General features: G+C 44.1%; 3 protein-coding genes across 3 annotated transcripts; 1 reads left to right on the top strand and 2 right to left on the bottom strand.

Moving 5' to 3' along the window:
- Positions 1–538: 538 nt before the first annotated feature.
- Positions 539–1,195, top strand: LOC147421302 (uncharacterized). Its single transcript, XM_086505079.1, has one exon. It carries the CDS (start codon positions 539–541, stop codon positions 1,193–1,195), a length of 657 nt encoding a protein of 218 aa, XP_086361205.1.
- Positions 1,196–3,165: 1,970 nt separating this feature from the next.
- Positions 3,166–4,910, bottom strand: LOC147421301 (uncharacterized). Its single transcript, XM_086504276.1, has 5 exons — positions 4,161–4,910; positions 3,932–3,953; positions 3,798–3,823; positions 3,650–3,667; positions 3,166–3,386 (listed from the first exon to the last, which is right to left on the bottom strand). The coding sequence occupies exons 1-5, from the start codon at positions 4,299–4,301 to the stop codon at positions 3,285–3,287; spliced, it is 309 nt and encodes a 102-aa protein (XP_086360402.1). The 5' UTR covers positions 4,302–4,910; the 3' UTR covers positions 3,166–3,284.
- A 147-nt stretch (positions 4,911–5,057) lies between these two features.
- On the bottom strand, positions 5,058–9,216 carry LOC147421300 (auxin response factor 16-like). Its single transcript, XM_086504275.1, has 3 exons — positions 7,324–9,216; positions 5,368–6,392; positions 5,058–5,227 (listed from the first exon to the last, which is right to left on the bottom strand). The coding sequence occupies exons 1-3, from the start codon at positions 8,560–8,562 to the stop codon at positions 5,158–5,160; spliced, it is 2,334 nt and encodes a 777-aa protein (XP_086360401.1). The 5' UTR covers positions 8,563–9,216; the 3' UTR covers positions 5,058–5,157.
- Between the last annotated feature and the right edge of the window lie 1,676 nt (positions 9,217–10,892).

The raw sequence follows: 10,892 nt of genomic DNA, 5'->3' as shown, positions 1-10,892 counted from the left end.
GGAGGTGGTAGAGGAGGCGAGGATGGAGAAGAAAAGTGGGTGGCTTTGGTGACCAAAGAGGGTAGCAATAGTGGTGGCCAAGTTTGTGGTGGAGGAAGAGAGGGTGGAGAAGAAGGGTGGGTGGCTTCAATGACGAAAGAGAGCGGCAATAGTGGTGCACCGGTGGGGTCCTCCCAAAAAAGATAAAAAATCCTAAGTCGAAAGACATAAAAAAGCCAACATAACATGTATGTGAACTTGAAGTGTAGATACACCCTCTTTTACGGTTCTTATCGAAAATCTCATTGAGCAACTTTGGGTGGCCTTACTGGGTGTGATCCTACAAAAAGGCTTGCAATAAGAACACTAGTCAAGCTTGATGCTAGGAGTAACAATGAAGTCGGCTACAAATCCAAGGTGATTCTTTGTTGGTTGTTAAGCATGTTTATGGTGTTTGGCAAAGAAAGAATCCTTTTTTTCTTTTTGGTAGTACTCACCAGTTCGTGAGTTTAGACTAAATTAATAACCAAAACATTTACAAGACAACCTCCTGCACAACATGTGCCATGAGAGCCAGCCAAGTGAGCTTAAGAGATCATCCAACCCCACCCAAAACGAAACCATCCAAGACACCATTACATCCGCTAACAAGAGGAGCCACCCCGAAACAGACAGGCAAGGAGATCAACACAGACAAGGAGATATACGTACAGATGAACAGGGGGCCACCCTTGATACCAAGATCCTGAGAGATTGCCACAAGAAATCTACCCTCTACCATTGGGCACAACTCCACCCATGCAAGATCGGTGAAAGACACATCGGGTATCAAGAAGCACGCCGCAAAAGGGAGGAGCCAAATCACTCCATCATCGGCCACAAAGTTGCCTCCACCAAAAAGGGCATGAGCACACGAACCAAAGCACCGAGCACACCCGACAAGAACCGATGCCGAGAAGCACAACTTGCAAACTATAAGGGGAGCCATGTTCCTTCAGAAGTCTTTGTTTGCAACCACAGAGCCTTTGGTGCCCGCCACCAACACCAAAGACTCACAAGCAAAGCAACACCAAAAGTTGAATGCCCTTTGCCCTCCCAAAGGGAGGTGGGAAGAGCGAACTCCCTCGCATTCCAAAAATGTAGGGATCGGCACAGAATGGCCGCCAGCCCAACCCTCACCCCAAAGAGAGTCGCTCCGCTCGACCCCTCACCCTAATGGGTGTCACTACTCACCAACGCCAAGAGAATAGACCTCCAACAAACCACCACACAGAGATGCCCTGCCACCGCAACACCATCACTGACCCCCTAGTCCATGGCCTTGCAAGCCAAGCTCCACGAACCTTAGGCCAAGTCCAAAACCAAAATTTAGAGCACAAGATCTTTAACGTAGGATTCTTTCTTAGCATTTTTTTTGTTGGCAAAGAAAGATTCCTATGTTATAAACCTTGTGCTCTAAATTTAAAGGTTTGTTGGACGTTAAAGACCTTGTTTTAAAGGTTTGTTAGATCTCCCCAATTTCGGAAAAATAAAAGCGCGAGTTCAGTCAAAAGACTTTTTGTGTCTATACAAATAAAGAAGAGATGGTCCAATGCACATTCATACATTTGAGTGTTTCTTTTGCTTACTTTCTCTCTTAGAGCGTCCTTGCACTATTTAGGTGGTGATTTTTTATTTTTTTTTAAGCCATTTAGGTTTGTTAAGCGATTTGAAGCCTGGAAGATAAAGCATATAAATAGGTCATTCGATTAAGAAGACCATGGAAGGGAACGTCTCTCTTGTGAGAATTTTTTATTAGTTAGCATATTGCCTATATCCATTGAAGCATCCAAAGACTAATTTAAACCCCCTAATCTGAAGGTTTTCCATAAGTATAATGCACCCTTTTCTTGATAAATTTATGACGCCCCCTGTACAGAGACTAGTCTACCCCCTTCAAAAAATGCTTTTTGGTTCCAGTTTTGAGGCATGCGACGACGAGTGCCTGTGTGGTTAGCTGGGTCGTGGTAGCATCCTCACTATCCGATCTACTGTTTGAGCCTTGACTCTAAATCCCCCCCTGGCAGTGTTGAAACTGGTCCCGTTTTCTTTACACACAATTTCGACGTCGCCCCATACATCGCCATTGGACTGCCAATCGCGCTTAGATTTCTGCTGGGACAGAGGTGCTGTGCAGAGCTTCCATTTGCGCCTCTTCACGATCAAAATGGTACAGTAGATGGTCGAGAATCCAACCCCGCAAGTTCGGTGCCTCTAAATTGGCTCCTCTACCCTAATCTGAAGGTTTTCCACAAGTATAATGCACCCTTTTCTTGATAAATCTATGGCTCTTTAACCTAGTGAAGATATGAAGCCTTTATTCGGTTACTTGGAAACTGGAGATCTAAAAGATTCTTGAAGCTCATCATGAAGGTGCCAAATATGCAATGAAGACTACTCTTCATATAAAATCTTGCTTCATCAAACTTAGAAATCAGGACCCATTCAATACAACAGCTCACCCATGGCTTCTCCTTAGACGGAAGTTATACCACTTTAGCTTCATGGGCCATTAGCAGTCCCAAGGAATGATCCGAGCCTACTATCCATGGTCCCACACATGATATCCTAAAGGAACACAAGCATGCTTTTCTTCTTTCCAAAGTGCAAAAAATGAATCATAAAGAAGAAAATACAAAAGCCTCAAAGAAAGGGAGAGAGGCAATACTTATAAGAAACATTGTTAATGTAATAGTGTTAGTCAGCGGTCGGTTGGACTTGAGAAGATATTGCACAACAAGGTGGCATTCTTTAAAAGGAGAAAAATGTTACTCTAGCCATAGTCAAGCTAAAATGCAAGGTATGAATCTTCTCTTCCCCTTTTGAGAGAATCATCCTTGTATTTTGGCATTTTCAAACATTGATAATCCCAGTGCACTCGCCTTTTAGACCTTGCAAGCATAGGAAATGCAAAAACTTCAAAAAATAGCTTTGCTTCCCTAAATTGTTTCTCATATGAACTCATCACAACCAAGCCTGTATTTGATCTTCTCATGTGAACTCATCACAACCAAGCTTCTTTCGATCTCGCACATTTGTATTTAAGCTTCTTTTGATCTCCCACATTTGTATTTTAGTTGTTTAAAAAAAAAAAAAAAACAAGTAAAGAAAGGGAGCATATGCAAAGGTAGAAAATGGTTAGAAACCTTTGCAAGTTCATAAGTTCGAGTCGTATATCAACCTCCTGCAACTTACAAAGTCATCTCCTATACATAGGAGAGAACAAGGACTGACTATAAACAGAGCAAAAGCTGTCCTGCCAAGATTCACTCACACCCAAAGTCCTCGTCAAGCTTTAGGAAGAGAGTAAGCCCAGCATAGCCTGATACTCCTCTTGGTTCTAAAGGCATGTAGCCCTCTAGCACCTTCTGCAGAGAAAAAGAATATATGAAGTCTCTCACGTGCTCAAGGTGCAAGGAATACAACGTCCAACATGCAAAGGCTCGGAAGAAGCTTGCTATTACACACGTGTGCAATATTAAAATGTCAGATGCTGAAAACCGCGCAAAAAAAAACAAAAAAAAACAATCTTCAAAAGCTGTTGGCAATGCTATGCCCTAAGCAGTGCTCCATGGCAGTCACAAACCAGCTTACATATACCTAAATGAATCTAGGAAAAGCCCAAATTTACCCATAAAGAAAAGCTTAGCTGTAAGCTCATGGTATTCAACCATAAGACCATATAGCCAACAGCTCTTTCAAGCATAGTATTGAAAAATACTACGACATCCCCACTACCAGCATCGGTGCCCAATACTGGTGTAGAACTAAGTTCGAACATATGCTCCCACATAAACTTCATGATCTAAAGCCACACCATCAAGTTCAGATTGTCAAAGCGACAAGACAACAAAACATCTATGCATGAATCTGATTGAAAGGTTCAGGAAAAAAAATGACAATGTATGTTTACCTTGATGGCCAAAATATTGTGCCTGTTACTCCAAAACCAAAGTGATCATGAATCTTCTTGAAAGAAGGCAACAGACTGCAATACATGACATGGACTCTCAACCCAGTCACAGAATCCTCTCTCAAAGGGAACCTTTCGAAGAGACGAATTCGTGCTACAGTTAATGATGAAATGCAAAGAAACAAAATACAACATGAACCGGAGCCTCATTTCCAGACAAAAACCATACATCGAGAACCAAAGTACACTGTACTCTTGAGGTGGACAACACTGCCAATCCACCTGCTCTGCCACAAAATCTTGAAAGACAGAAGCCTGCTTTACACTCTGAGAAAATTAAAATGATGCTCATAGGCTCCCTAGACTGCATGTGAAACTCGTTGACCAAAATAACCTTATCCGAAGTCCCTTAAAAACAGCCCGACTGAGAAGAACAAATTAGTATGATCATGGAACCTGCAGGACGACCAAGCTCCCACAACAAATCCAGCATGCACCAACAACCACATGAAATAAGAAATGCAAAAACTCGCGTGTCACACGAGAGAGAAAGAGAGAAGAAGAAGAAGAGAAGAAGAAGAAGAGAAGAAGAAGAAGAAGAGTATTTTAACATCGTAGGAAACTATCCCAAGAGACCTTAAAGATCTATCCGACGAGGAGAGTTGAACTCAAGACCAGAGAGAGGCCACCCCATACTCCAATTAGAATTAGGGGAAAGGAAAGGCAGAACAAGGACAAGAACAACAAAAGAACTTGGAGGATGCACAAAAGCTGGAGCACGCCAATTGCTGCTGCTGAGAGCTGTGAGCGGAGGCGGATGAACCATAAGGGGCGATCAATGCTGGCTGGCCTCCTCACTGTGAAATCTCTCAAGAACCCAAAAGACGCCACTCAAACAACCTCAAGGGGTGCACTTCCAAAACTGCAATTGTACCACATGAGATTTTTTTGGTACCATGTGAAAAGAAGCAGCCCACAGCTGGTGCTGAGATGCTCACCAAAGGCCAAGGAAATGACACACACAGGAGCTCCATCTTGATATACTCCCTCTCTCTCTCTCTCTCTCTCTCTCTCTCTCTCTCTCACACACACACACACACACGCACACACACACAGAGGCATCAGGTAGCACACTTTTATCCCTCAGAGATTCCATTAAAAAATAAACAACACATTTAATTATCAAAGCCCCCTCTTTTTTTTGAACATAACTAGATATCCCACCATCATCTTGTAAAACTTTCGCTGCTCGACTCAGAGAGGATCTTAAGCCTTTTTGCCTTTTTCGTGAAATTCCTGAAATGTAACAAACAAGCTGTAAGCAACATTCTCGATAGAATGCACCTTACAAAGTTCTTCAATCTCTTTGTAAGCCACAATAAAAATAGCATGCTTGCTTGATGCGACCTTATCTACAAGTTGAGGCATAACTTTACCTGTAAGGTTCCTCCCCGATAGGCGCAGAAGAACCCATCGAATCGAGACACACCAGTCTGCCTAGAATCTCTGGTTTGTGGATTCCAAACAAGAGCGACAATTTCTCATAGAGTTCCTCATACGAGTCAAACATGGAGAGATCCACTGTCCTTCCTACATCATCACTCTCTCTAAACACTTTGCAATGGTTGAAAGAGTTGTCCGGCACATTCATGACATTCCCTGTGTCCACAGAGTTAGTTGGCTCGTTGAACCACTTTAAGGTAACTATTTCATTGAGCATTGGATCACATGCCTCCTCTTGGCGTACAAGGCTCGCTTGAGACGAAATAAAGCTTCCTTTTCTCTCTAGGCCCTCAGATTGATTGCCAGCAAAGAGAGTCTCGCGTCCTTGACAATCAGAAGAGCTCCCATCGGAAATTTGGGCAGGTGGAGACCTCAACGATTGACTTGTATCTATAGCTTTGCCAAACAACAGAAAAGGTGTAACCTTTGATTTCGAAATCACATCTTTATTCCAGCTTGGACCATTGCTACTGAGCGTAAGCTCACTATTTGAGCTACCAACAGTCAACAAAGTGGACAAAGTGCTTGAGCTGCCCTGACTCACAAAATTGCTCATACTAAGCTCTGTGGATACCTGCCCGCTGTTTGTAGTTGTGGGCTCTTTCAGATTATCAAAATTCTCCCAGAACCGAAATGGTTTAATATTGCTGGGTCGAAAATCTGACATTGCGAGTCCATAGCTTCGATCTTGCCTGGCTCCCTGCATGCCTACAGAAACATTGTCTGCTACAAACCCTAATTGCCAAGGACTGATAGGCCCAAGCATATTGCTGGAAAATGCTGCCATTGGGAACCCCATCATGCCTTGGCCATCATGCTGGAATTCTGGTGGCTGCAAAAGCCTCATCTTCTTCTTCGGCAAAGAAAAAGGAGGCAATTGCATTGAAGACACCAGCTCTACCTGCCAAGGGCTGACTCTTGTAATTCCTTGCAAAAGATCTGGTTCATCCCAAGTAACCTGAATCGAAATACAACACAAAATTGTAAAACTATCCTTTTATCCAGTAAGGTTTCAACATGCCACATGTTTTTAATGCAGAAAATATGTGTACTTAATAAGCAACATCAGCAGGGTTGATTTGCGACAGGCTCCCATTCAAGTTTCAAAAACTTACATATAAGAATCCATCAGGTTGTTACCAGTGAGCCGAAGTGTGGGTGGAAGCACTTGAAGTTGTATGAAGTCCTCGACAATAGCCAATGTAATTTTATGGAAAATTTTGTAAAAGTCTCTATTAGCTCGAAGTTACCATCAGAATATACATCGGTACAATGTAATTTTGTTCTCTACCTAATATAAAATTTCTCTCGCCCTTTATGGCAAAAAAGAAAAAAGATACCCAGAAGAGGGTAAAATGCCCGTCAAAAATCAACCCTCAACATCTGTAACACCCACTAACTTGCAAGTGAACGATAAAATGAGGACTGGGATATTCTCTTCTAGTCAACATCGACCACTTAACTGTAGCTAATTTCAAAATGGGTAAAAATGCCCGTCAAAAATCAACCCTGAATATCGGTAACACCGAATAATTTGCAGGTGATTGATAAAATTGAGGACTAGGATATTCTCTTTAGTAGTACACCGCATGCATGTGCGACCTTGATGTCAACATCAACCACATAACTACAGCTAATTCCAAGCACTTGTGTCCTCAAAAATAGTTTTAAACACTTTGCCTGATGCAATATGAATCTAGGGGTAGAGTTTGCAGACAGTAAGCTCAAACAAAGAGTTTAAAGGGCTGTGTAACTATACCCAGCACTATATCATTTTTCATAATATAAATAAGTAGTCTAAGAAACTCATAAGTTCATCATTAGACAGAACCGATTAAGTTCCTAGTTCAACAAGCTGGAATTAACCCATAAGAAGTTCTTATATATACCTGCAGCATTTTCCAAGGAGAGTTGGGCCAGCGTAGCGAGTCAGCCTCTTGCACTTTGGCTATTGTACCCATGAACCAGCTGATGCGGGACGCATCCTCAGTCTCTACAGCCATCTTAAACCGCATCCCAGGAGCCCAGTTCTGCTGTAGAGATGCCTTCACCACACTCGCCTTGACACAAAACTCAGAAATAGTAGCTCTGGGATAGTAGACGACCTCGAAGGGCTCATTCGATGCTGCCAAGGTTGCTGCTTCAAGGACAGCACTTGCTGTAACACGGGCTCGGTTACGAGCAAAATTTGTCATGTTATCAGAACTTGTTCGAGAGGCTCGCATAGACCCGTCCCTACATATACCAAAAAAGTCATATGGCGACTCCAAGGACTTTGGCTCCCATCGTGATGCTTGCTGGGAGGACATATGAGAGATATGCCGAGGGGATGAGTCTATCGCCATGCCCGCTCCACCACCACCACCTCCAGTGCCACCTTTTGCTGAGCGACGCACACCTACACATAGCTCTCCTGATGCACTTCTCAAAAATACTATCGCATCGCCAGCAACGAGCTTCTTCTGGTTCACAAAGCTGCTCCACCCAGTCGTCAGTAAATGACGGCGAGGAGTGCCTCTGTAGATATGTCGAAATCTCCAAACTGCCCCATGCACATCCTTTGCCAGCACAATTTGCACCGGTGGGTCTTCACTGTAATCGAGCCTCGGGAAAATAGTTTCGGCACAATAGCGAGGAACTGAAAAGCCACCCCCATTGTTGGCATCACTTTGCGTGAGAGTTTTTGCAAATGAAGCTGTCTTCTCGGACAGGGGGGGAGAAGGTGATGCATCATCCGTAAGATCAATGCTTGGGTCTGGCTGCAAGCGAATGCGTGCATACACCTCATCTGTATCTCCATCTGCTAGAAAATTCACAGAGAGAACCCGACAAAGCACAGTACACGCAATGGAGAGAGTGTGGGGAAACTCAGGAGGCAAAGCTGCGTGCTCTGCATGACCCTGAGGGAAATAGATTACCTTGGCACCTACCTGGGGAAGATGCACGAGGGCTCCAGCGCAGGCATGCCATAGCTGCGAGTCGAGGCCATTGATTTGAGCTGTTACATGTGCACCATGCTCGACCCTTTCCTTGCCACAGTGTAAGATACCCAAGGAAGGCCAGCCTTTATCACATGCTCTTTCCCCCATACTCGTGTTACATCCGCTGATGGCAACGGGGAAGGGCATCACCGAAGCGAGGAGGGTGGCAACAAAGCTGCAATGGAGCGAAGCTTATACGCTAGAAAGGAAATGGCAGTCGAACAAGTCAATAACTAACAAAGAGGAAGAAATGGGAGAAGGGGCAATTCAGAGGCGATGGCGATGCAGAAAAGAAATCAAGACGACATACATAGAAAGGGACAAAGGGAGGGAAAGGATGCAGAAGGGTGATGACGAGGGTGTTGTGAGTGCGTTAGCGTATAAGTGTGTGGTTGCATGAGAGAGAGAGGGGCTCGGAAAGAGGAAAAGCTTGGTAGCGATGGCGATGGGGAAATCTTATTAGAAAAAGAGAGAAAAGCAAGAGACAGAAGACACACAGACAGAATGAAAGATGGATGATGGCGACAAGGAGGGAGCGTGCGTAAGGCAAAACTGCGATTTTAGCAGCAGGAAGAAAAAGAGAGAGAGAGAGAGAGAGAGAGAGAGGAAGTTGGAGGTGACACTTCACAAGAGAGAGAGACAGCGGAGAGTAGAGAGAGGAGATCTCGAATCGGGTTGTACCGATGTACCTCGGACAAGCCAGAGAGAGTGAGAAAAGAAGGGGGAAGAGAGAGAGTTTGTTTCAGACAGGAAGTATTAGTAAGAATATGATGAGAATCTAGATCTAGAGAGAGATAGGCTAGTACCCACCTGTAGGCGGTTGGAGAGAGTGCTCGGACACGGGAGAAAATGTTTCTCTGCTCTGGGAGCTTCTGTGCTTCGTTCTTCTTCTTTCTCTCTCTCTCTCTCTCTTCTCTCGTTCACGAAAGGGAGGCAATTTGTTGCAGCTGCGCTCAGCAACGCGACAACACACGAGAAGCGGGTTCTAGGCTCTAGCAAATCTGTGTTGGGCGTACTCATCCCGCCCTTTGTGTCAATGTATTGTGTCATCACTTTTGTGTGTGTGTTTTTTCTTCTTCTTTATAAGACGAGTGGTCCCTTGGTCCACTTCCATTTATTAATGTCCCCCACCGTGTGCCCACCGCCTTGTCTAGCCCCAAAATTATTTCAAACTTGAGGCGCATTCTCACATATGGTTGGAGGGGGTAAAGATGTCGTTACACTTTTTGAAAGTTTTTACCAACGTAAAAGTCTGTTGCACCTACGTTTACGTCGTGTAGCTGCAAAACAAAGCTTGCCTTGGCTAATTTTGCCATTTTCGACAGAGTTGGACTAGCGAAGGCAGCATTGGAATAATAGCGACAAAGCAGTTGACGTAAAATTAACTCCCGCCCTATGTTTCGTGCAGATACGCCCTTGAAGCCACGTCCCACCAAGGACATGGAGGAGCTCAAAGCGCTACAAAAGGCTAGAAATGAGGTCTCGCCAAGCATTTGGAGCGGCTACTTACATACGTTGTAGCTGCTACAAAAAAGTGCTTAAAGCTGAAATTTTACAACGCATAGATGAAACTTTCCTTAAATAAGAACTTTCATCACACGTGTCATCGTCGTGCTTGTAGCACGATTTTGAGGCATGCAGCACATGACAGTAGTGACCCCCTACAACCATTTGAAGTGCTCAGCAAGACGGGGCTCTTATCAAACCCCTTCTCCTACATGTGTAACATAGGGAAGATTCAAAGGAGCCTGTTGCCAACTCTTCTCAATCACTTCCTTTGTCTTGGATGTTCACACAGGATGGAGGTAATCTTCTTAATGCAGTTTTGCATGCAAGCTCTGCATCCAATGATAATAGTGCAACGGTAAAGTCCTTGACTTCATTAGCTTGTGTAAGTGTTCGATCTCTGTTCTCCACATTTTACGCCTACAGAGTGCCATGCATTTTGTTTCTTCCGAGGGGTAAACAACACGACGACACAGCAAAGGCATGACTCGTAAGCCTCAATACGATTTTCTATGAGATAATAATGGAAATGGGAGCGATCGGATTAATGGCATCCCAACTAAGACACGAATCACGAGAACCGAGCATTGGTAGGATATGTCGGGGAGGAAACTTGGATGAGAGGAGTGTTTGATTTAATTCTAATGCCCTCAACCAAAGAGTGTAGGTGAGTTTTGGTGAAAGTGCAGTCCCTTTTGAGACTTAAATTACCCGTCTGCCTACTAAGCTACTTGTTGGTGGATTTGGCTACCACTCTCACTCATTTTGTGGCCAGAACCGCTTTGAGCTTGGATGGGATGGCTTGCCCATGAAGGCAACATACATGTGTAGCACAATGCCTAGAGACATGTCATCTGACAAAAGAGGTTTGGGTGCAATTTTGGGTCGTTGTCCACTTCTGTCTTACCACTCAAATTTCTTGAGATTCGCGTTGATGGCCCACAATTATTGATCTCACTGATCAGCCACAT

This window comes from Adiantum capillus-veneris, chromosome 28 (assembly GCF_014529385.1).
Source record: "Adiantum capillus-veneris isolate H3 chromosome 28, ASM1452938v2, whole genome shotgun sequence".
NCBI classification, from domain to species: domain Eukaryota; kingdom Viridiplantae; phylum Streptophyta; class Polypodiopsida; order Polypodiales; family Pteridaceae; genus Adiantum; species Adiantum capillus-veneris.
This window is presented reverse-complemented; position numbering and strand designations above follow the sequence as displayed.